The sequence below is a fragment of the Artemia franciscana genome, chromosome 14 (genome assembly GCF_032884065.1).
Source record: "Artemia franciscana chromosome 14, ASM3288406v1, whole genome shotgun sequence".
NCBI classification, from domain to species: Eukaryota; Metazoa; Arthropoda; class Branchiopoda; order Anostraca; family Artemiidae; genus Artemia; species Artemia franciscana.
This window is the reverse complement of record NC_088876.1, coordinates 17,694,149-17,720,853: the sequence shown is the minus strand read 5'-3', so window position 1 is coordinate 17,720,853 and position 26,705 is coordinate 17,694,149. Positions and strand designations below refer to the sequence as shown.

General features: G+C 37.5%; 1 protein-coding gene across 1 annotated transcript; it reads left to right on the top strand.

The window, feature by feature from the left end:
* The first annotated feature begins 1,549 nt into the window (after positions 1-1,549).
* Positions 1,550-26,218, top strand: LOC136035418 (uncharacterized). Its single transcript, XM_065717214.1, has 4 exons — positions 1,550-1,715; positions 5,758-5,884; positions 21,491-21,760; positions 25,935-26,218. The coding sequence occupies exons 2-4, from the start codon at positions 5,767-5,769 to the stop codon at positions 26,093-26,095; spliced, it is 549 nt and encodes a 182-aa protein (XP_065573286.1). The 5' UTR covers positions 1,550-1,715; positions 5,758-5,766; the 3' UTR covers positions 26,096-26,218.
* The last annotated feature ends 487 nt before the right edge of the window (positions 26,219-26,705 follow it).

Sequence of the window (26,705 nt, the reverse complement as noted above, 5' to 3'; positions counted from 1 at the left end):
CAAAATTATATTTGCAGAAACATCAGCCTTGATAATCAATTAAATAAAAAAAATCCAACTGAAAGTAAGGAACAACATTTAAACTTGAAACCAGCAGAAAATATTTCTGTATCTTCAACCATCGCTCTTTCGTTTATATTCAACGGTTCATGTGTCTGAATGCCTGTTCATAGGCTTAAGAATGGCCCATTTAATGTGGAAAAAAGTCAAAATTTAGCGTAAAGAGCGAGGATTGAGAAAAGGGCAGCCTCTCTCACAAACAGAAGAATTTCTGTTCGTTTTAAGTTTTAATGTTGCTCCTTACTTCCACGTGAAAATACTTGTTTTTTTTTAATTTCATTTCTGACAGTATTCCAAATCAATTTTAAGTTCCATTTATTTCCATACAATAACAAAACAAAAACAATATCCTAAGAGGCTCAATGGCCCGTTATTTGGGAAACGATATAGAATAAATAAATAATGTCAAAACTTGGTATAAACACACTAAATCATACCAGTAAATCCCCTCCCCCTTCGTCTAGAATTTCCCCTGGGATACTCCCCGTGGAAAACTTTTCTCCCTACAGAAATTTTTCTCTATGGAAAATCTTCCCCCTATAAAATTCCCCCCTTCGAATAAAACTCCGTACATTTCCCAGTAAGAAATTTTATGTGTGAATAATGCGCAGGTTTCGTAACTTAAACAGCATCTCCCAGTGACTATGGGGTGTCATGTCATCCCAAAAGGCTTGTTTAGTGACTATTCAACTATGCTTAATCAAATGTCTATCTTAATTTTTAATCGAATGCCTCGGGGCAAAAAGGGGTATGGAAGGGGCGCTAGTTGCCCTCCAACACTTTTGGTCACTTAAAAAGGGCAACCGAATTTTAATTTTATTTAAATTGAGCCCTCTTCCGATCCTTAAGGACCATTGGTTTGATTCGATCACCTATATAAAAAACAACAACAAACAAACAACCAAATAAACACGCATTCGTGATTTTGGCAAAACACAAAATTTCAAATGTTTGTGAAACATCCACAGTGAGGTTCTCTTATATGTAGAACCTGACAGTATGGTTCTCATAAGAATTGCTGAGCTTTTTGGGTGTGTTTCTCTCTTTTTTCAAAAATCAGGAAAATTTTCTCAGTCTCGTAGCTTTTGATGGGTAACATTAAACTTCATGAATTTTCGTATATTTTGACTCAGCATAAAAAGCCAGTTCCTTTTATGTATCTATTGTTATCGAGATTCTGCTTTTTACAATTTCTCTTACTATTGGGCCAAGTCGCTCCGTATTAAAAGTTCGTCAACAAGAACTGTTTTATATTTTTTTTTTGGGGGGGGGGATCCTGAGCAGAGAATGAACATTGACTTGAACCAATTAAGTTGAGCTAAACAACATGACAAGTCAAAAGCGTTTGGCAGCTCCAGCTCACCTGCTTCATAAAAAAAAGCCGGAACTAATCATTGTTGATAAGCTTTTATACAAACAACACGTTCCAAATTAATTTATTGGTTAGAAAAACAAAAAAAAGTCTTCCTTTAGTCATAAGTACATAGGTGATAAGCTTCCGTCCAGCAGGTGTCCTATTGGATAGTTCATTGTGGGTGCGCAGCTTTCATTTAAGGTGGCCCACTTGAAATTATTTGCATCACTTTCCACATTACATCCTACCGTTTCGCTTCTGCTCACCTTAAAGAGATACAAAACAGCGACTTGCTTCCTTGGTAAGTTTATCTTTTCCTTCACTTCTGATCGGAGTTGCATAATACCTTTTTTGGTGATTTAAAACGCTTTATGCTGAAAGGCATAAATTTAGCAAAGCGACATCGATATTAGGAAAAGGCCTAAACCCCAGATACACTGAGGCTCAGATGATGTGCACTGGTAAATAGACTCAAGGAACAGCGGCATAGTTTCGTTAAAATCCTAGGGGGTCGGGTGGGGTGTTCAAACCTGTGAGTTTAGTTACGTAGTGATTTGATTTTTTCTAACAAAAAAAACTGATTTTAAGATTTGCAGGTATTTTTCTAGTTTGAATTAAAACATTCAAACTAGCCCGGCTGTGCAGCCAACAGGCTCCCGGTGCTATATATATATATATATATATATATATATATATATATATATATATATATATATATATATATATATATATATATATATATATATATATATATATATATATATATATATATATATATATAATATGTGTATTGTATTTATTTTTTCAATTTTTTTTTCTAAAATGTTTCAAAATTTTGATTTTCTAATTCATTACTACTAGCGGTGAAAATACCACTGCCAGATGAAAAAAAGCCCACAGATGCTGGTGACTACAACATTATATTTCAAAAACCATTCTTTACTCCCGGATATTTTCCTAGACTGACAACGTGTATGTAACCAAGGTGCAAGGGCATATCCAAGATTTGACTCGGGGAGGGGGCTGTTTGCAAAAAGAATAAAAAAAAAAATAAAATTTACATGCGTTTTCATTACATTTTTTACGAGTCAGACAAAGATTTTTGGAAGAGGAGAGGGCTAAAATCCAGTACTCCCCCTGGATACTACCTTGGAAAGGTGTTTTAATAAATTTATATGACTGGTAGGTGTTCGTAACAGCCAGTCGTTTACTAATCTGATAATAATCATTTGACAATACATAAGGTAGATAAGATTCTGTTGCCTTACGATCCTCAGAATGGAGTATGCTTTTCTCTTTTCTTGCCTTTCGTTCAACATGCTCCTTGGGTAGTAGCTTAATGGAATACCGCTTCTGAGGACATTTGTGCTTTTACATTAAAACTAGTTTAACTGTAACGAGGGATTGAGTTGATCTTAGAAGAAAAAAAAACGTGAAAGTACCGTCAGGTATTTCCAGAGATAGAATACTACCATGAAATAGTTTTTGAATTGTATCGATAAAAAAAATTATGTAAATAATTATTAAGATGGTAAAATGGGAAATTGAGTTCATATATTCAGTTAAATTTGCAAATTTACGTCCCTCTATCAAAAGGAACCGTAGTGGCAGAACGAAATCGTATAAAACCTGCTTTTTGTAATGGCGGGGTTTCCAGCACATATTATTTGTGTAAAATGTGATTTTTCTGCTTTGTTCGCATACTAGTGTCTTAAATTTTTGGTCTAATATTCGTTTATAATTTATTTTTTCATCAATTTACTTCCTTTTTAATCTTCGATATTTTACTTCCAAAATTTATTTTACCTTTCAAGTTTCTTTCCGACTTTTTCTTTACTTTCTTTGTTCCTCTCAAGACCAGATTCAGGTAGGCCTTAGTCTTAGGCTATTTCTAATTATTTCTTGGACAAATAGCTTTAACAAAAAATAGACTAATCTAAATACAATTAAAACTAAATACAATTTAATCTGAATTAATTAATTAGGTTCTTTTGTTCTTACTTATTGACAGGAAGAACAAAGTTCATGTGAATCAATGACTTCAAAATTGAGGCGAAGAGCTTTTACAAATCCAGTCCTGGGGAATTGTAAATTTACTTACACTCTTTCATAGTCCACAGAGGCTGAACTGGCGCAAAAAACTAAATGTTATTCATTGTGGGTTTTGATTTTCAATCTTACTCTATAGCATTAGTGTCCGTCTAACCAAGCCAGTCATTGATCTGATAACCATCAAATGATTCTAAACAATGGTTAACTGATACAAATTTTTCTCCATAAGACTTTTATAGTCAGGGCCAAGAGATTTTTTTATCTTCACAAAAGAGTTTATGTTTTTTAATACTCGATCCTGGAAGGCAAGTGAGTGATTCTTATTAATTAAAAGATTGAAAGCTTAATTAAAAGATTTGAGTTTTTAGAATTGCCGTTCTTTGAAACCACTGGAAAGCTGAAAGTCAATCCGGGACACAAAAAGCAGCTAAGCTCAATCCCAGAGACATCCGATCAAAGTTTTGAGATCATCTTTTTATTCGAAATGGAAGGAAGTTCCAATAAAAAATCTATGGGGATGACAAGACCCTCATAGTCTCTGCGGCAAGGGCCGTAAATATTATCAACTGTTTGGACACAGGTTTTGTAATGGAAAGGGGGGGGGGACTTGTTTGATGCTGGGTGTGTTATTGACTCCAAATCGTTCGGGAATGTTCACTGGGTCAAAAGAACCGAATGCTTTGTTCAGAGGGACGAGGGAAGCTGGCTCGGAAACGGGCCGCAGAAATTTTTGTCCCTGGTGAGTTTGAAACTTGCCTCTGTAAGTGTTTTGTTCAAAATAAACATAATGTACAAAAATTTTCCAGGGCACTTCCCTCCTGCCCCTCAAAGGATGGGTCTTAAAAAATGTTTTTCTCCTTGATCGCCTCGAAATTAATAGTCGTACATCCTTGAACAAAGAAGGCTCAAATGCAGAAAAAAAGGAAAAAATGTTGGCTCCCCCCAAAACGAGCAGGATATTAGGCTGAAATATATTTTTTTTCGCAACTTTGCTTGGAAGGGTGGTCATAAAAACCTTTTTAGGGCTCATTGGATTGGAAATTTCAATTTTCCAATACCCTTTTTGAGAGATAATAGTGATTTCAAAGCAACCAGCCTCCCACTATTCCAACAGCAGACATTTTTTAAGAAAAGCACAGCCGAATTAAAACTTATAAAGGGCGGAAATAAAGTCTTGTAGTAATTCAAACTTTAAAACGTACAGAAGTTGCCATCAATGAATAAATGTAACTAAAAGAGGGCAAAAAATTAAACTAACTGATCACCTCAATCATAGATATAGGAATAATTCCTATAAATGAACCCTAAAATGAACATAAAACTACGTTAAAAATCTAGTATATATATTTCCTTGCATATTAATAACGATCGTATTTTTAAATTTAAAAGCATTTGAAAATTCTCCCCGGTAAATGCGTCGTGATCAATTTCCCCCTCTCCTCGGAAAACTCCTACCTGGAAAATCATTCCCCGCCCTCCACTGAAAATTACCCCTTCTTTTTCCCAGCGAAAAATTACCTTTGGAAAATTCTCCCCTAACAAAAATTCATCTGCGGAACCATCCCCCGACTATTAATAACAATAAAGTTTTAAATTTAGAAATATTTGAAAAATTCCATTTAGAAATTTCTCCCGTGGACAATTTTTCCCCGGAAATTTGCTTTCCTCCTGGAAACATTCCTCTTGCCTAAAATTCTCCCGCGTAAAAATGTTACCTCTGAAATTCCCCCCTCCCTTCAGCGCAAGGAATCGAGCCTTTAAATCGATAAACACGATAAGGCACTGGAACGATAAAAACGAATATCGAATTTTTTTTCAAATGGCTATTCGCATTACAGTTAATTCCAAACTAAATAAATTTTTCCTTTACTCTCCATTTACACAAGTTAACCAATTAATTTAAATTGAATGAACATATGCAAAAAGTCGGAAAAAGATGTGCGGATCAAATTTTTTTTTTAATATGAGAAATTTCCTTTCCCCTCGGAATTCCTTGGGGAATATCTCCCCTACTTCCTCTCATTTGTAATAGAACGAAAAAAAAATTATCCCTAAGACCTTCGCAAGAGTATAGGCAACACAGTCATAAACTTGCTTGGCCCTTCGGTCACTCTTGAAAAGACGCATATTCTGTGCTAGTTTTCTTCATCCGATGCATTTTTTTGGCTGATGGCTGAAGAAATGAGATACTTGTATATTATGTTTTGAAACAAGCTCTTTTTATTTACTTTTTTCACTTTTACTTTTTCGACCCTAAACCCTAGCAGGTACCCACCATTATTTATTTTTAGGCTCACACAATGACTCAAGCATTTCAGTATGCTTCACTTATTAGCATTCTTCTGGCTATTGTAATTTGTCAAGAACAGCCTGGGTTTTCTGCATTAGGGCAACTACCCAAGAGGGACTTTGACAGAGGTAAGCTTATATATTCTTTGGTCTAGAAATGACGCTTATTCCTTATAGCCCGCTTAGAAATCGGTGGTAGTAAATAAAAGGATTAAAATATCCATAATATTTGGGTTTCTACGTGGCTGAAGCCAGACTGACCTCCATCATGTTACAACCTTATTTAGGAAAATATTGATTAACCCTTTCATTATAAGGATCTTATTGTTTTATATTTTGTTTTAGCTTCTTGTTATTTTGAAGCATAAAATTGTGGTTAAAAACAAAATTGAGAAGTCAAAAGTCAATGCAACCAGAATTGTTTCGGTTGTGTTTCTGTTAGCTCTGAAGCCTTATCTTAGGTGTCTTCATGCCTTGATACTTTTGATTTAGTTCAACATCCCCCTCAACATTGACTCTAAGTTTCTAATATTATTAGCCGTTCCTAAGATATTGCTCATACGCCCTTTTGACAATCTGGATGTGATTAGTGTCTTTTGATTTACTTCAGCATCAATCTTACTAATCCCTGTAAGTTTCAACTTAGTACCCTCAGCCATTCGTGAGAAATTACAGATACACCCTTTTGACAACCTGGATGAATGTAGTGTCTTTTGATTTAGTTTAACTGCCCCCTGAACATTGCTTGAAAGTTTCAACTTGAAAGGCTATCCTAAGCGGTTTCTGAAAAATTGCAGATATGTGTACCTAATCTGCAGTAAGTATATTTTATTACCTGTATGATCTTAAAGATTTTTGATCTAGTTAAATATTCTCACCAGTCTTCTCCAATAATTGCAGCTTTTACCCTTAGCTGTTTCTGAGATATTACAAATAATCCCTAATGAAAACCTGGATAGACATAGTGGCTTTCAGTTTATTCAAAAGTAAAAAGTTTCAAATTAGTACTTTTACCTGTTCCTGGGGTGTTGCATATACGCTATTTTGACGACATGGATATGCATAGTGTTTCCATATTTAGTTGAACATCCTCCTCAAGATATCTTAAAACTTCAAACTATCTTCACCATTTCTCAAATATTGAAGATAGGTTCTTTTGACAATCTAGCTTTAGTTCAACATCCTCCTCGAAACTCCTTGAATTTTTCAACTTGACACCTTTAGCCGTACCTGAGTTTTCTCAGATACAACGTTTTAAACATCTAGATGGGCATAGATTATTTTGATCAAATTCAGCATTTCCTTAACATTACCTGAAAGTTATAACATAATACCGACAACATGGATGTACGTAGTGTCTTTTGATGAAGCTCAAAATCCTTCCTGAAATGCCCTAAAAATGTCAACATTATACCCCTAGTCTTTCCTGGAATATCTCAGACTTGCCCTTTCAACGATCGAGATGCGCCTGGTGCATTTTTTTTTTTAGTTCAGTATACACTGAAAATTTCAACTTCACACCCTTAGCCTTTCCTAAGATATTGCAGATATGCCCTTTTGACAACCTGGATGCACAAAGTGATGTTGAACTTAGTTGAACATCCCACTCAATATTCCCTTGAATTTTCAAACTAATCTCCGTAGCCGTTCATGAGATATTGTAAATGTGACCTGTTTAAGATCTGGACACACGTAGTGAATTTTCATTTAGGTTAACGTGTCCTCAACATGCTCTGAACTCTTCAAATTGATAACATCCGTCGTTCCTCGGATATTGCAGATATCCATTTTAACAACGTGCATGCATATTTGTTTTTATATTTCATTCAATACCCTCAAAAAAAAAACGACTATATCTAGACAATAGACAACTTGTATAATTTAATGTCCTTACCCCAGGAGCTTTGGGGTTCTTATTATCAGTTAAGTCATATTTTTTGGACCTTCCTACTATCTGAAAAAAATGGCAATCTTGAAGCTTCAATGGAATATTTCTGGGGGTATGGGAACCACCCACAATGGTGGGAGAGAGGGACTAGTTGCCGTCCAATAGCTTCTGACTCTTTAGAAGGACAATTGAATAAACCCCCTCCGAAGTGCGTACAAACATCCCTTCCATACAAAGTGGCCTGGTAAAAACACACTGAAACCACATCACTCTTCCTTTTAGCAGAGCTATTATGTTCCCTATGATAAATTGAATCACTACAAATATGAATAATCTGTAAAGATTAAAATGAAGTTATACAATTTTTATTTACATAATTGGAGTCAAAGTTAAAATCGCTTAAAATAAATGCGTAAACTTGAATCGAAATGAGACAATAAAAACGTTAAGTCTATGAAAAGCCGACTTAAACACTTGAAAAGATGAATGATTTTCGATTATTAATGGGTAAATCACAAGGGACCAAAACAAAATCAAATGTTTACTAGCAAGAAAAGACTTATAAGCCCTTAGCACAGAATAAGTTAGTACTGCAATCTTTTGGAACAAACTAGCAATGCAACTGGCTGGGTCGCCTCTAATAGGCCTCTCAGGAACTCTAAACATGTCATGTAGAGTTCTAAGAGAAATTAACATAACCAAAGACTGTGTAAAAATTGTATTGGACTAGCATAAAAAGTAAATTTGCTCAGCCTTGAAAATTTTCCAATACCTTCAGATCAAATGACGTAACAGTAGGAAAAAATTCGTCTAAGAAAAAGTTTTACAGTAGTACATATGGAACTGTAAAGTGGTTGCCTCTTTGAGTTACAATTTATGCTACAAATCGGATTACCATATGGAATACCCTTCTTTGACCAATGGAGTCCCTGGCAGCGAGGAATCTTTGGAGTAGTAGAATTACCTTTTTTCTGTGTGAGACACTATGGCATGTTAAACATCACCTCGGAAGTGCTTTCCTCTTCTAAACTCCGAAGAACTTATAACCAAACATAGTACTGTTGACGACGCAAATTCTTAAGAAATTTTTCACACCCAATAGACACTTATTATGTTCTAGACTTTCCAATACGCTTGAACTCTAGAGTCCCAGGCAAAGTGACTGTTAGAGTCTAGATATCAAGATCAGTATCTACGCGACGGTGTGCTCCGTAAAACATAGTGTTTTATTTTTGACCACACCATCAGGTAAACAACACTTTAGAAAAAAAAGAATTGTCCATTGATTCAGTCACCGCAGTTATGAAAATCAAATCGTTGGTCTTTTACATTTCTTTGATACAGCCGGAACCGAAGTTTTTAATTCATTTTTCCTGGAACGAGATAAGGTAACGAGGCTGGATGATTGGCAATAGTAATAGTTTCTACTGTATCACTTTTTGGCTTTAATTTTATCATTTGCAATGTTTTGGAGAGGAAGGGCAAACAGATTTAATCGAGATATGGGGGAAAAATTTGTAAAAATACTTTTAGTGAATTCTGTATTTCAAGTTCAATTCTTTTAAGAGAGGTAACTGATTTATTTAGTTCTTTGCAGTAGTCTCTTTACAGTATTTCCAAGAAATCTTCTTAGGAGGCTACAAATTCACTAAAGTGTATAGGCTGCAAACGTTAAAAACCACTTACATATTACTTTTTCAATGCCCTTTGCAGATGCACTGCAGATAAGAAAAGAACAGAGTTCACGACTACACAAGGATTTCCATCTTCAGTCACGAGTCTTGGGAAAATCATTGAGGTATATGTTGACTCATTTCAGGCAAAATGTCCCTGCTGCAAAATCACACCATCAATAATGTCCATTTTCAAAAATGGAAAACAAAACAAAGTTAATTGCCTAAAGAATAGTTCTAGATAACAGGCTAGGCTTTTAGTCTAGTGGCGCAGAATTCTTGAGGTCAAGAAGTTTACAGATTTAATAATGAGTTTTAAGCAACTTCAAGCCAGCCCTTGCAGTTCAGGCTTAAAATTTTTAAAGCTAGAGGAATGAACGTTGATTTGTAGTTATCAAATTTCAAGCTGATCTACGTTTTCTTATGAAATGTTTGTGCATGCCAAAAGTGGTGTATAACCATGATAATTGATCTCATTTTTCCTCCTTGCCTAATGTAATTGCATCAGAAGCTTTAAGTGACTCTGAGTAATTCCTGAGTGACTCTGAGTCCCAAGGTAAGAAGAGATGGAGAATAATTCTGTAAAAACGATCATTTTTTCTGACCTGCTGACCCAAGCTGCATTCCATAAAATTTCAAGCAGACCAAAGAAAATATTCTTACTACCTTTTCACTGAGAAACTGGCAGCGAAGGGTGATGTTGTAGTGGTAAATTTTATTCCCCCAATCACACATGTTATTTTCCTTGTGTGATTCCGATTCCAACAAGGTGCTACATTTCTTTCTCCTTGTCCAAAAAGCCAATAGTGGCTGGTGGCTATTGACAGAGGTAGGTACCATGAGCCTAGTTGGGTCCTCTAAGAATGTACTTTGAAAGTTCTTGCTTGATTTGGGTTGAAACAAGCTGCAGCACAGCCACGTTTCAGCTAAAAGTTTTGGTGACATGGGTGAGTTGTTATAGGGCCTGCTGGCCCGCTTTGGTTTTCCAATAATAAAGACTGAAAGTCATTGGGAAATTTCTGTTGCAACAAGGTACAACATACCTTTTTGTTAAAAAGTTGGGGTCTGAGGAAGCAATGAAGACGTGGAGAATTGGTGTAAGCACGGGTCCAATTTGTGTCTTCAATCATACAGTATTTAAATTCTTCGCATGATTAAAACCCCTGCGTGGCATTTTAAAACCTTTCGCCGTTTGAGCAGAATTATTTTCTCAAAGTCTTAATCTGATGTCATGGAGGACTACGGGGTTGTCCCAGGGTAAGAAATGACAAGAGATTATGATGAAGGGGCTAGGAATACAAGGGAGGTTTATCGCTTTTTACTGAGTCTACACTCGCACAAGCTACGAAAACGTGCAAAGTAGGCGACAAATATAATAAAATTTTAACGGTATAAAAAATAAGAAAATTAGTGGCGTCACCTGTCTCCATGTTATTTTATTACGTTTCATATAATAATGAGTAGTAAATTTGTGTGAACGGAAATAATTAAGCTTGAGTTCTTTCGATAGACTTAGACTTGACTTTATTATAAAGGAACGATATACATAAATCTTATACAAAGGAGACAACTCGTTTTGTCTCCTTTAACAATAGAGAGAGAAAAAGAAGAAGGAATTATGCCTCAATAACTCATACGAAGTGCATAGAGAAAGAGTGAGAGAGAGAGAGAGAGAGAGAGAGAGAGAGAGAGAGAGAGAGAGAGAGAGAGAGAGAGAGAGAGAGAGAGAGAGAGAGAGAGAGAGAGAGAGAGAGAGAGAGAGAGAGAGAGAGAGAGAGAGAGAGAGAGAGAGAGAGAGAGAGAGAGAGAGAGAGAGAGAGAGAGAGAGAGATTGAGAGAGAGAGAGAGAGAGAGAGAGAAAGAGAAAGAGAGAAGTGGGAAAAAAATTGACTCATGGAAACGTGGATGGGACTTATAAACTAATTTATAAATAAATCACTTTACATTCAGTCCCCGCTACTATAGGCAGAAAGAACTATCTCTTTCAATTTTTTTTTTTATATGTATAGAGTGAGGGTGACTCATTTATTAAACCAAATTGTTTATATTTATTGGCAATCTCAAGAAATTGATATCTTAAACTTAGTCTTGATCTCTCATTTTAAATAAAAGGAAAAAGAAACTTATTCCTTGCTCTTGATAAATGGCTATGTTTATTTTCAACCAAAAATTTCATGTTATCGGAAAATTGTCCCTATGCTGGATTTCTAAAAACCATATGCCTATATAAAGGTGAAAAATTTGTTATAAATGAAAAATAGCAAGAAATAAAAAAGATGTTTTAGTTTCATCGTTGATCATTTTAGTTGATCGAGCTAAGTAATTACTGCGAAAGAAAATACGTATCCAAGGTGAAAATAAACTAAAAAAAAGATACACTAAAATGACAAGGAAGCGTTAAATTTCATCAAAGCAGCCAATTAATAATAGTCTGGAAACAATTTAAAAAACATGTAATTTGATAGCCTATTCTTTAAACTATTCTTTAATCTAGACAATATTTAGTCATAGAATAATTCATCCTGGTGACAGAATTCGAAAAATAGTAGAGATAATTTCTCAAGATAGTTGTGATAGATTTTAATCCATTGAAGTCATTGCAATTGCTGGTAATGCGACTGCTGCTAAAACTACGTGTCTTATAGTCAGAGACCCAGCCAACGAATTTCAAACATTACAGACTTCAACGAGATAAAGTAGTTTGAAGAGTCTGTCAGGGGCAGAACTGGTTGCTGAAAACGAATATAGGTGGGCGCAACAAAAATTTTGTGGGGCCAAAGGAGATATAAACTAATTTGCATAATCGATGACGCCATTAGCTATATTTTCTGTTTTTCGACCTAGATGAGAGTTTTGAACGTAGAATGTGGAACAGAATAATGTACCGAAATAGAATAGAAAAATTATAAGCACAATCAGATCTAGCGTCCTAACTGCACATTATTAATATGTACCAAAGTGGTGACACCAGAAACCAACTTTCCTATCCTTGCATTAGAGTTATGTTCAAAGGGGGAGGAACAGAACAACTCGAACTACACAGGAAGATGACGCAACACCTTTGCAACTCCATTCCGTTAATGGCATTAAAACAGAAGCCACTTGGAATAAATTAAAGTGCAGTGATTCGAATCCTAGTCTCGACAGAAGTACTTCCAAAATAAAAAAAAATAGCTGCAGAAACAATCACACAAAACATCACAAAAATTGAGGAAGAAATTTACAGTTCTTGGCACACTTTTGCTAAACTCACAAAAGAGTCGTGAATATCCCGACGGAAGCGATTGAAACAACAGGGACAACATCTGTTCCATAATAATGCCATCTTTAACTCAAAGGGCTTGGCAGACATCGTCCTGTTATCAATGAGGCCTTCCAGATTTCAAGCTTATAATAAGACGCTTACAATGTTTGACGCCCCCCTCCCTGTAGGAAGCAACGCTTTCAGTATTTTCTTAGAGGGTCAAGTGTACTCGCAAATCAAGGAGAAAAAACTGATTAGTATCCCTTCCATAAGCACTGATTATCAGCTTTCTTGCAACATTTTGGAAGGAGAACATACTGGCTTCCGTGAAGGTTTCATCTCTCAACTTCTGTATTGCATACTGAACCTCCATGTACATACCGCTCTTCTTGGTGGACGCTAAGAATGTTCAACCTTTGGAGAAAAAGTAACTCGTTGCGTCACACCCCAAAATGCAGTGAATAAGCACCAGATAGTCCAACATTTTATTCTCGGTTCTCTGGAACAAAAGATCAATGTAGACATAGTAATTCGGAAACTTCACGAGGAGTTGAGGAATAAGATTATCCCCAGGAAAAATGCTAAGGAGACGAGGGAATTGGTCCCCTAGAATCTTAACTACATCAATATTATTAGCAAAAACAGTCAACCTTTCAAAGCCGTTTTTGAAGCAAAAGGTGTCCGCTTTCTCATGTGTGCTACACAGAAAATTTTCAACACTGAGCGAATCAACATCATGACTTAAAGATACAGCTCTAATCCTGTCTTCAAATTCTCCAAACAGTCATACACGCAAGGTGTCGGTAGTAATTAAGCTGCTCATATTGTCAAATTCATTTCCTTTCCATGTTTCATAAGTTGTTTTCATCAAATTTTCTTTGCTCTTTGTATCTGCAACAATCTTTGTCCAGTTTTCGCTTTTTGAGCTCGTCGAGAAGGATTAGACTGTTGAGCAGGGGCCACATAGCTAGTGACATCCGCTGCAGTTCTCCAGAAATATGCTGCCCCCGTTTGGGTCAGTGTGACCAAACTGTCCGTCATACTTGTCATCCACGATATGCATTTCACTTGCTTTTTCAGGTATCCATTTCAACACGGCTTTAAACAGCCGCATGACATGGATTTGGACGGTTTCATGTTCAGCTGGTGGTTTTTGGTGAACCAATGACATAAAGTCGATAAAAACCCATACAAACAACAATCCTGTTCAAAGTTCGGGTTTTCAGGCCATTCAAGCAAGCCACTGGCCTCTCTCAAAAAGTCTAGCACGATAGACTTAACCCCGTTTCGAAGCACCAACGTAGAAATCCTGAGCTCAAAAATTGAAGGAGCGTACGAAACGAGTTCAAAGCTCAGAATATTTTCTAGCTATTTCAGTCCATTGATAGTGCTGAGATCTATCCCATACAAGATTCTCTTCACTTTCATAAGCTCTGAAAAAATTTGCGCTTTGTCCAACACTTACGAGGAAAATTTTCAATATATACTCGAATTATATAGATTAAAATTTATTGTTTGATCTCCTTCAAGTAATAATAAACATTTGAATAACCCTGATTGAAATAGGGAAAAATGATTGAAAAAACTTTATTTTTAGGTAGAAATTGAGGACAGACAAACACTAGATTGTTGGTACCATTAAATTATTTCAGTATGGACTTCTGTATTACATACTTCTTGTCTGAGACAGTTAACCAGTCCTTTGTTGGCTTTAAAAACCTTAGATTATCAAAAAAGTGATGACATTGACGTTCGTGTAATGAGATCACATTGCTAGGTAGCGCTCCCTTAAAATTTCCGCTAGGTGCATAAGGCCCAGCACCCACGGGGCAACTATTTCAAGAAAACGGTTGGAAACTAGTCTTATCTGCATCTAGCTTACGACCAGTTTATAACTAAAATGAAACGTATCTCTGCCCACGGACGCGAGTGGTTGTGGATCAGTTATGTGTATCTAATTGAGTACTGCAGTGTGGTTAATTATGTTGAGTTTCGAAGAGGAAGACTCAATTGATTACTTGGTGTACCGCAGGTTTCGTAGGATTTAGAGGGAGTGTTGGTCTAACCCTATTTACAAAAATGCAAAGTCTTGTCTGTTCTTAGCATCAAAAGAATTGCCAAGCTTTGTACGCTGGAAGTTTATAGTTGTACTATAAACTCCACTTCTCTTATGAATTTCACGTTAAATTCCTGGTCTGACATGTTGAGAGCCAAAATAATCGGACAGTATCAACGTAGTAGCTCCCGAAAATTTGTGGGACAACACTCTGAAACGCAACTGTGACCATGGCTAGAGGTTCATACGGAACCAGTTTTAGACCGATTGGAAACCAGTCTTATCTGGATTCCCTCGTGGGCGTGCCCCCACTCTATTAAGGCCATGGCCAGAAAACAGTTGCGTGCGCAATCGGTTAACAATTCTAGCATCACAAGAGTTGTTCCTTGGGTGCTGGGTCTAAGTCTAGCGGAAAGAGGGTGTTCCAAGTGTAGAAAGATCTTTGTCTCATCGATGGAGTAAGGGGGGGAGAGAACTTTCAAAATACCTAGTATTGCACAGAGTATAGCTTTTTCACGTAATTTCGAACAGTTGAAGAACTCGTAAATTCTATATACTTGCAACTGCAAATTAAGGCATGGTAAATGTGAAAAGTAGAGCAGAGAGATAATACTACCCCTCTACTCTTGAAATCCCCTATTAGTGGAGTTGGATCTGAAATTGCTCTCATGGAGAAATATTCTACCAGAAAATTTGCTCAAAAAAGCTCCCCAGAGCGAAAATATACTCGATCTTTGTTTTTTTCCTATTTCTGCAGATATGCGGTTTTTGCCAATGGCGCATTGAATTTTGAGTGCGCCACCAGATATTCGTTTTCAGCTCTTTTTTCTGCTCTAGATTGCATATTCAAACCATCCTTAGCTCATTGAGGCCTGGAAACTATTTTCCAGAGATGTTTCTTAATCGCGGGTCCTTGAATATCAGTGCTAAACCGTTTGAAGCTGATCAAAGGATTGGCTCTCCTCCATCCATCCTATTGCCCAAACTTTTCCTTCATGATTAATATGGAATTCAAGCTTCCCTTTTTCCGACAGCAGTCTTGACGACTCATTAACAATTTTAACGTTAGACATAGTCTTTAAACACTCTTTTTTAAGCGAACAAATAGTTTTTACCTTTTCTTTGTTTAGTAGCTGCGCTTCTATACTGTTCCCATAGTTAAATTCATCACCTTGGTCGCAAAAATCCCATGATTTCACTATATCTGGATTCTTTTGCTTTTTCATCAATTTCTGTTTGAATGAAACCACTTAAGGTTTTTTACGGCACTTGATATTTACCAATTGACATATAGCGATCGCAATTTCTGTCCGTCTGTCTGTCGGTCCGATTTTTGCTAGTTCGGGCACTTCCAGACAAGCTAGGACGATGAAAGTTAGCAGGCATATCAGGGACCAGACCAGATTAAATTAGGAATAGTCTTTTTCCCGATTCGAGCATCTGGGGGGGGGGCGCGAGCAAACGAGATAGTTGAGAAGAATTTTATTTGCCAATAAAACAAATGATTGGTCTTCTTAATTGTGGCGTGCTGGTCTAGGGGTATGATTCTCGCTTAGGGTGCGAGATGTCTAAGATTTGAATCCTGAACCACATCAATTTTTACATGAAGAAGATCCGAAACTAGATAGGTGATTAATATAGCGATCACTGAAAGTAGGCAGGCGTGTCAGGGACCGGACCAGATTAAATTAGAAATAGTCGCTTCCTTGATTCTACCATCTGGGGGAAGTGGAAAGACGGTTAATTCTGAAAAATTAGAAAAAATGAGGTATTTTTAACTTACGAACAAGCTTTCGGATCTTAATGAAATTTGATATTTAGAAGGACCTCGTGTCTCAGAGCTCTTATTTTAAATCCTGACTGGATCCGTTGACATTGGGGGGAGTTGGAGGGGGAGACCAGAAATCTTGGCAAACACTTAGAGTGAAGAGATCGGGATGAACTTGGTGGGACAAACGTTGCAATACTGAACAAGAAGAGACTACAGGAACACTTTATTTGCAAGTTTATCTTTGTAATAATTGCCAATAAACAAAGAACAGCAAAATCGATAACTCTAGTAAAGAGTTATCACTCGTAAAGACCGACCTCGTCACAAGTGCCATATGAGCTCTTGGTCCTTCCGGCCTCGTCACAAGTGCTATATGAGCTCTTGGCTCTTGTTTAGTCTGATGTTTACTTCATCTTTGAAATATTTACCCTGGCTTATAACGTTTCTCAAGCTAATAAATATCCTGCTTTTTAAACCGCAGTGTCTCTACTTCCCTATACCGCATTTTATCTACTTTTTTCTACATTTATTACAGACCTAGCTTTAAATTTTATGAAGACTATAGTAAATTTAAAACCTGGAAAATAACTCTTGGAATGTCATAAAATCAAATGCAAAGTAATGAATTTTTGACATTATGCAGTACCTTTTCAAGAATCCAAACGTTCCAATTTTTAAATATCAATGGATTGTAGAGCTGTCTGAAGATTTACAAAATCAGAAAAAGGAATAGAGAACACCATAACATGGAATAATTCGTGGTCAATTGAATAAGTTGTGTTCACATGCGTCTGGAATGAGGCAGACTCTGTCTGCTGACTCACCCCGGGAATCTCAGTACCTAGGTTTAACCTAGTTCTAATCAGATTCCAGGCCTAGGGTTGGTTGGGCTAGCGACCCTCCACCCGAAAATTAAGTGTTACGAAAAGTGACAATATAGCCTCGGACCCGGATTCCCTTTTAAGATCTCGACCATCGCGCGTCAATGGACATGCTGACGACGTCAGAAAGACTGACAGACTAAACCTTATGGACCGAAGGGGGCTACGAATAGCCACCTGGAATGTCTTGACTTTGAATGCACCTGCGTCAAAGAACCTACTCTCTGAAGAACTTCTTAAGAATAAAGTGTCAATTGCAGGTCTTACAGAAACACGTCTTACCGGAAGCGGAGAAGAGCGAATAGGTAACAGTGACTCATTGCTCTGGTCTGGAGGAAGCTCGAGAAGGAATGGTGTTGGCCTTGCACTAAATAGCCTTACAAGAAAGGCCTTACTTTTACACGAAGCTGTATCGGAGAGATTAATGAAAGCCCGCTTTGGACACAAGCATGGCAAGATGACTGTCATCGTATGCTATGCCCCGACCAATGATTCTGATGATGCAACTAAGGAGGATTTCTACTCTGCTTTGTCCAGATGCCTTGCAACAGTACCCCCCCCATGATATGACTGTTCTCCTTGGCGACTTTAATGCGACAGTGCGCGATGATATGGGTTTATGGCGTGGCAGAGTTGGTCCTGTATCCCCCGACCCACTTAACGACAATGGGCTCCACTTACTTGAACTGTGCCAATCTCACGACCTTTACATTGCAAACACCTGCTTCCAACGCAAAACTATTCATCAGTACACGTGGTATAGTAATGACGGTTGTACAAAGAAGATGATTGACTACGTCATTATTTCCAAACGCTGGAGATCATTGGTGAAGAACTGCAGAACTTACAGATCAGCAGAGCTTGGAAACGCAGACCATAGGCTTGTGTGCGCCGATCTTCGGCTTCGCCTCCATGCACAACGATCGAAAAGAAAACCCGTCGCTGCAGATATTGGGAAACTAAAGGAACCAGATACTCGCCAGAAGTACAGTATCGAGATATCGAATCGCTTCGAGGCCCTTGGCTCACTTAATAGCAGCGAAGATATCTGGAAGCATTTTAAATTGCAGACCAGTGAAGCAGCACAACTAGTGCTTGGCAAGAGGAGTTATCCAAAGAAATCGTGGCTAACTAATGAAACACTGCAAGTCATAGAGCAAAGACGGAAGGCAAGACTTCTTGGGGACATGACCACATATCGGAGGCTCAATGGAGTACGGAACAGACTCATTCACCGGGATAGAACCCAGTTTGTTGCAAGGAAAGCCGATGAAATTGAGCTAGCTGCGAAAAAGAAAGACATGGGCAGCCTATTCAAGCATCTCCGAGACCTCACTGAAAATAAAACTCCCACCTTGTGTCCCGTCCTGTCCAGGGATGGTGCACTTCTCTCTGACGAAGGTTCTTGTCTTGAGCGGTGGAAGGACCGCTTCTGTTCGCTCCTCAACAATACTGGTCCTTCTGCGCCTCCTAATGATAGTCCCAGCCAACCTTGCAGTCAAAGACCTGGAACAGATGTTCCTCCAGATGAGCCTTTCAGCCCCTCAGAAATTGGACATGCAGTAAAAAGACTCAAGAATAATAAAGCTGCTGGTATCTATGGCTTAAACTCAGAGCTGCTAAAATATGGAGGTCCTGCAATGCTCCTGTTTCTACACGCCCTGTTCTCTACAATCTGGCAAACAGAGATAATTCTCGAGGATTGGCGGAAGGGTGTCATCATCCCCTTATGGAAGAGAAAAGGCTCGAGAAGTGACTGCTCCAACTACCGGGGAATAACCCTACTGTCAGTCCCTGGCAAACTGTATTCAATGGTCCTGCTGGATCGATGTCGGGGCATCATTCGAAAAATCCGGCGACCAGAGCAAGCTGGTTTTATGTCGGATCGTTCAACCATCAAGCAGATTTTCACGATTCGACAAATAGTAGAGAAGACCACAGAGTTCCGACAGAAAGCATTTATTGCCTTCGTTGACTTCCGTGTTGCATTTGACTCAGTCGATCGAAAAGCTCTTTGGTGGATTCTAGAGTTGACTGGCCTACCCGAGAAATACTGCAGACTTCTCAAGGCACTGCACCATGGGACGGAGAGCTGTGTACAAGTAAATGGTCGGCGCAGCCCGTTCTTTCAAATCACGACAGGGGTGTGCCAAGGATGTGCAGTGGCCCCAGAGCTCTTCAATGTCATCATAGATTACGTTATGACAAAAACCACTTCACGTCTCAGCCTTGGGCCCAAATTTGGAGATCATACCATCTCAGATGGACTCATTCTGGCGGACTCCATGGAGCAACTGCTGGAAGCGCTCCGAATTCTGCGAGAAGAGGCTGCCGAAGTAGGACTGCATATAAACTGGAACAAAACTAAAATTATGGCCATAGACCCGTCTTCTCCTGCTGTTAACTCTCCAGTTAGCCTGGACAGCACCACTAGCATCGAGGCTGTTAAAGACTTCACCTACCTGGGCTCCGTAATTTCTTCAAATGGCTCACTTCTCCCCGAGCTCCAGGCAAGATTATCTAAAGCGTCTTCTGTCATGGGTAGACTGAATCGTCACCTCTGGCGAAAACCAAATATCAGTCGCACAACGAAACTGTGGATCTTCAACGCTCTTGTCGGCTCTGTGATGCTTTACGGAGCTGAGACATGGCAAGCATCAGCTGCAACCCTCAAGAAAATAGACATATTTCATACAAAGAGCCTGAGGAGGATTGAGGGCCTACGATGGTCCTACTTCGTCAGCAATGAAAAGCTTCTGCAGCTCACAAAGCAGTCTTGGTTTTCGACTCAAGCAGCCGAGCGAACCTTACGATGGTTCGGGCATCTGCTTCGAATGCCACCACATCTACCCGCAAAGATGATTTATGACTTCGACCCTATCAAAGTTGGCTGGAAGCAACCTCGCGGCCGACCGAAGAAACGTTGGTCCGACAGCCTGTCCGAGTTCTTGGCGATAACAAACATCAGACAGGGCGAGCAAATACTCGCCATGGACCGAAGTGGGTGGAGGAGGCAGACGTCATTCTCTACGCCGAGCGGTGCCCGGCAGGAGACTTAAGTCAAAGTCAAGGCATGCGTGTCTAGTTAGACATATGTGTATAGAAATGTTTCTATCCAGACACAAATTTCCTGACAGTTTCCATTCATATGTAAAATTTAGTGATTGGCTGCAACAAATTAATAAAGCTAAACTCCGGTTGGAGAGTTCAGAACTCTGTGTCTAGGATTTCCAAGTCCTACCCTTGGGAAGTATTTATGTCACTAAATCTCTCATCTTTACTTAAGAGTAGTGTCTGAACATATGTCTGACTGTAGCTATGTCACAGCGTAAATATTAAACAGTAGCCAAAATTTGGTCCAGAAATGGGACACATTACATCACGTCGAAAGGGAAGTTTCCCTTTGCGTTACAGCAACAGCTTCAGTTACTACCACAGAATAAATATGAAAGATGGCAGAGTCGTAAAGAAATGTGTGCGACTGATGTGTCCCGAAAACGTTTAATGGAGAGTATAGGAGTTCTCGCTACAGTTTAATATTTATGCCGTGAGCTAAATACCTGGGATCGTGCATGAAGAGACATACTAATATAGGTATGAATGTGTTGTTAGACCTGTATTTGAGCGCAAAATTAAGGTTACTTAGGCTGTATAACTTCAAATATTATATTATTCGATTTCTTTTAAACCTGGTATTCTTCTATCTTAATTCATATTATGTGACGCAGTATCTTTATTATTAAATTACGGATGATTAATTAAGTTTATACTATAACATTCTGTTCTGTGATTTAAGGTTCATTGACCATGATTTGCCATCTTTTTATGTGTATTTAGGATATCTAGCATGGAATCACAATTACAAGCTTTTGAGAATCTTGAATGTATGCACAGCTTTAACCTTTGTATATAATGTATTTTAGTATGGTGCGAGTAATGTTCCGATACTCGAGTTGCTCACTTGTTCGCGCAATTCTCTCCGGCGTTGAGATCTCAATAAGTTTAGACTGCAGCTTCTGGAATCCTAAAACTAATACGCCAGTCTAAATTTTTCAAAACAACAGATTTAAAGGCAGATCTATTCCTGTTTTTCTTTTCCCCTTTGTGTTTAGAAGAGGGAACTGATAAAATGTCAAACAATGACAGCAGAAATAAGAAATTAACAATTTCAATTAAAGGAATAATATGAATTTTATTTTAATTGATTTTTCCTCTGTAATAGGTCAACCTCGAGTAATTAGAAGAGTTGCTGGTGCAGACCGATTCTTTTTCAACACTCGATATGGGAAACGAAGTGGGCCGGTTGACAATCTAGGATACTTGGGTTCTAGTGAGTATCAATCAGATCCAGTTGGCAATGGGTTATTTTTTGCTTCAAAATATGGAAAGAGAGAAGGCTCACGTGACCTTGCTGGCTATGGTGGCTTGAGAGGGAGCCAGCGATTTTTCATCAATGGAAGATATGGAAAAAGAAGTATGGACATAAACGGTGGTATGTTAGTTTTAATTCTGTTTTAAGAAGTTTGAAAACCTTCATCGCATTTATTTATAATGTTAAATTTTCTGTTCAGCTTTTTCATAAGCTTGGAAATCATGCTTCGTCTCATTTATTCACATAAATTTTATAACCCCTTATTCAAATTAAATAAAAAAACAAGTTTTTTAACTGCAAGTAAGGAGCGACAGTAAGACTTAAAACGAACAGAAATTATTCCGTATATGAAAGGGGTTGTCCCCTCCTCAATGTCCCGCTCTTTACCCTAAAATTGTTTATTATTTTAAAAATTAAAGTTGTGGGAACGAGTCAAACGTTAGCGTAAAGAGCGGGGCATTGAGGAGGGTACAACCCCTTTCATATACGGAATAATTTCTGTTCGTTTTAAAATTTAATATCGCTCTTTACTTGTAGTCAAAAGAAACTTGTTTTTTTATTTAATTTCTGAACGTTTTTGAACTAATGCATGTTTTGATTTTGGCTCAAGACACATGAATAATTAAAGTGAAATTTGAATATTATTATTTTTTGGATAAATGGCTGTCTAAGAGTTTCGATTGGACGATTTTGATAAGAAAAGGGGGTGGGGGAGGAGGCCTAGTCGTTCTCCCATTTATGGTTACTTGAAAATGCAACTCGAACTTTTTATTTTTAAAGAACGTTTTTATTAGTAATAAATATACGTAACCTACGAATTAACTTACGTAACGTACTTCTATATTTATATATTTTTATTACGTATATAAGGGGGTTCGTCCCCTCGGCAAAATCTCGCTCTTTACACTAAAGCTTGAATTTTGTCCCAGTTCTTTAAGAATGACCCCTGAATCACAAATTGCCGTAGAATAAATAGTTGAAACTGCTAAAAATGCTTTAGCGTAAAGAGCAAGGTATTGTGAAAGAGACGAACCCCCTATATACCTAATATTTTCTGTTCGTTTTTAGTTTTAATGCTGCTCCTTACTTTCAGTTGAAAAAAATTTATATTTATTTTCTCATTGTTTTTAAATAATGCTAGAAAGTTCTGTGCCCCCTTCATGGAAATTCTCTTCCCTCATGATAAATTCCTCGATGGAAAGATCTTCTCACGTAAACCCCTCCCCCTGACCTCCCCACCCCAACGTGAAAAAAGCTCCCTGAAAGCGTGATTTCCTAATAACTATTACTATATGTAAACAATGCTCAGAGTTTGTAACTTGCAGCCTCTCCCCCGGGGATTGTGGGGGATCAAATGGTTCCCAAAGACATAGTTATTAGGTTTTTCGACTATGCTGAACAAAATGGCCATCTTAAACTTTTGATCCGGTGACTTTGGGAAAAAATGAGCATGGGAGGGGGCCTAGGTGTCCTCCAATTTTTTTGATCACTTAAAAAGGGAACTAGAACTTTTATTTTGGTTAGAATGAGCCCTTTCGCGACGTTATAGGATCACTGGGTCGATACAATCACCCCTGGAAAAAAAACAAAACAAACAAATAAACACGCATCCGTGATCTGCCTTCTGGCAAAAAAAAAAAAATTCCACATTCTTGTAGATATGGCCTTGAAACTTCTACAGTAGGGCTCTCTGATACACTGAATCTGATGGTGTGATTTCCACTAAGATTTTATGGCTTTTAAGGAAGGGTTCTCCCCATTTTTTTAAAATAAGGCACATTTTCTCAGGCTCATAACTTTTGGTAAGTAAAACTAAACCCAATGAAACTTATACATTCAAAGTCAGCATTAAAATGCGATTCTTTTGGAGTAACTATTTAATGTAAAAGCCCGTTTTTTTAGAATTTCGATTACTACTGAGCCGGATCGTTTCACTACAGTTCGTTACCACAAACTGTTTGAACATAAGGGATTATCCAAGAAAACATATCCATGCTGGTCTACTTGAACAAAGTGAAACTTGAAAAGAGTAGAGGAAAATAAAATGAGGATAGAAGCGTCATATACAAAACGAAACAATGCTTTAAAAAAGAGGAGGGATAGAGGGAGAAAGATGCTCAGAGGGTGGTTTCAGAGGCTCAGACTCAAACTTGGTTCAACAGGCTTACTTATCAGATAAATAGCAGGTGATGTGCTGTAAAGGGGCCCACTTTCCACATCCAATTATGAAGTAAAATCTTAAGGAGAACCAATCATAAAAATATGCACAGGCAACTAAAGGTTAGATTTTGGCTGATGGGTAAGGCGGTGAAGCTACCGAGTCAATAACCGGTAAACTGTTTTGTGGTACACAAAAGTTCACTTTAAAAGATATTTACTTCATTCATCTGAGATTGATCGCAAGAAATGGAAAACTTTTCGTTAATAATTTCGGCATTCTTTGCCGAAGCTTGTCGTGAAAATTGAAAGTGCTGAGATTGTGCTGAGAAAGTGCACAGGCTTAAAAGTTTCATAATTCAGGGAATCTCTTACCTTCAAAGTTTCAAACCCTACTAGTGCATAAACCATACGAGCCTTGTAATCTAAATTTAACTTAGTGGGAAGTCTCTTTTGTTGCAGCTTCTCACCCATCCCCTTGTGGGTAGCAACCCACCAAATTTCAAGTTGATATAGGCTCTTTAGTCCAGGAAGTAGGTTGGGCTTGGAAGTAACGTACTCCATAAGAAATGCGTCCTTCTATCTCCTTGGCTCAAGGTGTTTGATTTAGAGGGGTCAGAGGTTGCTTTTAATCTCGTCCAAAGGTTAGAGTAGAGACAATCGTCTCTAAAAATCATCATTTCCAGGTCCTATTTTCCCAGGTATTTGACCCAAGTTTACCGTGACTACCGGTATGCTGAAAATTTTTTGGGAATAGTTGGTGTCGGAGGGACCAGGCGTAGTTTTCTTTTATCGAATCACATAGAATGGAAACCTTTGTAAGGCTCCACTTCAAGCAAGTGTAACATAGTTACCTCTCTGATAAATGTTGACGGTGACGGGGGGGGGGGGGGATTATTGGAGGAACAAAGGTATGAGTTTATGCCTCCAACCAAGTAGAATAAAAATATGTCAATGCTTTCGGCATAAACAAGGCCAGTGTTATCCTCAAAAATAGCACTAGAAGTTAAAATGCAGGATAGAATGAGCCCTTTTTGAATTTTGTACGATAGTCGTTTGCAAATGATGACCCCCAGGGGGGAGATATGTAAGAGATATATTGCAGTGGTATGACGTTAACTATGACCAGGATCAGTGTTTCAGCTGTAATTGGTTTACAAGTAGCTTTTATTCATAAAGGCTAAAAGGAAATGGTAGAAGAAGAATAAAAAATCACTGTTTTAAAATAAACACCAATTAATATTTTGTAAGAGCTTAATAGAAGATAGTTAAAAAGAAAATAAACATATATTTTATTCAGTTTAATTCTGCTTACGGAAATTGAAATCTGTTTGGGCACCTAAAGGCTTTCTGCCCCACTTTTTCTACTCATAGAAAAATATGCTTTGTTTCTGATTTCTTTGGATTTTCTTTTTAAGTTTTGTTAAGTCTTCGATTTTTGTTTCTGTTATTCGCGGTTTAGAATTTGTATAACTTACGAGAAAGTAACTTTTTAATTTAACGCTATTCTCATAAGACTTTCAATCTTTGGTTTTCAACTTTTTAAAGTTAAAACAATTTCAAATAGACTTACGTGAAGCTTAAGAATAGGTAGAAAGCTTTTGAAAATTTATTTAAAAATTTAAAATTTTTATGGAGAAATATAATTTAAGCTCAATCAAAGCCAATATAAACACTGTACTTTCATGCAAAATGAATTATAAGATTTTATTCAGATTTTATGGTTTTTCGATCAGTATATTGAGCTTATTTCCTCTGGAACTTCGCCACTTCCTTGCCTAGCAAAGGCTCTTTTTGCTGGTTTTTTTTTGTTGCCCCCTTCAGCTCACTGCTTCTGCTTCCTCTCTTTGCCTCCGTTTTTCTGTTTGTCTCTTCCTTTGGGATATTTTTTCTGGATTTATGTTTTTCAGTGACCCCAACAATGTCAATGATTACTGAATTATCTTATAAGCATAGGGACTACGAGCTTTTGATATAAAGAACATATATTTAAAATAATACTATACAAGATAGAGTTTTTTGTAAACATACAAAAAGATGTGATTTTGAATTTCAAAATAATAATGCTAAATGGTTAGAGCTATCAAAGATTAAGCATTGCTAGAAATTAAAATTTTTAAACATATTGAATTTTCAGAATCTTTTGGCAACAGCTACGATGAAAGTTTTCTGGATTCTGATTTGGAATTCAATTCAGAGGATGTCAAAATTAAGTGTGTTTATGCAGGAGCCAATGATATCTATTTTTGCAGAAGGTATCCAGTCCATACAGAAACGGAAAAAGAAAAAGACGAATGACTTTTTGAGATGACCTTGTGAAATACTAAGTTCAAACTTTTTGAATTTATTTTTTGTTATTTGGTCGAATGACAAGAACTGGGCATTTGACCGAGCTTTGCAAATAGAGACTTGAACTGTTAAGCCTTTCATTGTTCTCTTTAGACTAATTTTGAATATCTTTTCTGTTAGATATATTCATTAACGCAGTTAAATCTGGTACTTTTAGTCTGTCAGTAGATAAGATTAACTGTCCACTAAAAAACATAGTTGAATAGAACATTAGGATAAGATGAAAAATGATTAAAATACCTTTCTGTTTGAAGATTGAATAAGCAAGCTAAATTTGTCATTATTTTTTAGCATTCTTTAAGACGAACTTTTTTTTTTATTCGGAAAATCTGTTTAAAACTCATTAAGTATCTGGCATGATGGACTATATTTTGCTATCTAACAAATATCCAATTATACGGTAGTTTCAGTCGAAATAGCACATAAATTATAAGTGTCAAAGTCTAAAGTGACCGCGTAAAATCACCCATGAAAAATTTACTCCCGAAAAATCCCCCCTTGAAAATCTCTCACCCAGAAAATTCCCACCCCCTCAGAAAATCCAACTCGGGATGTTTTC

Coding starts and splice junctions, on each gene's coding strand:
- LOC136035418 (XM_065717214.1), top strand. CDS start 5,767: ATGACTCAAGCATTTCAGTATGCTTCACTTATTAGCATTCTTCTGGCT. Junction 5,885..21,490: donor CAAGAGGGACTTTGACAGAG/GTAAGCTTATAT, acceptor CCTCTGTAATAG/GTCAACCTCGAGTAATTAGA. Junction 21,761..25,934: donor AAGTATGGACATAAACGGTG/GTATGTTAGTTT, acceptor TTGAATTTTCAG/AATCTTTTGGCAACAGCTAC.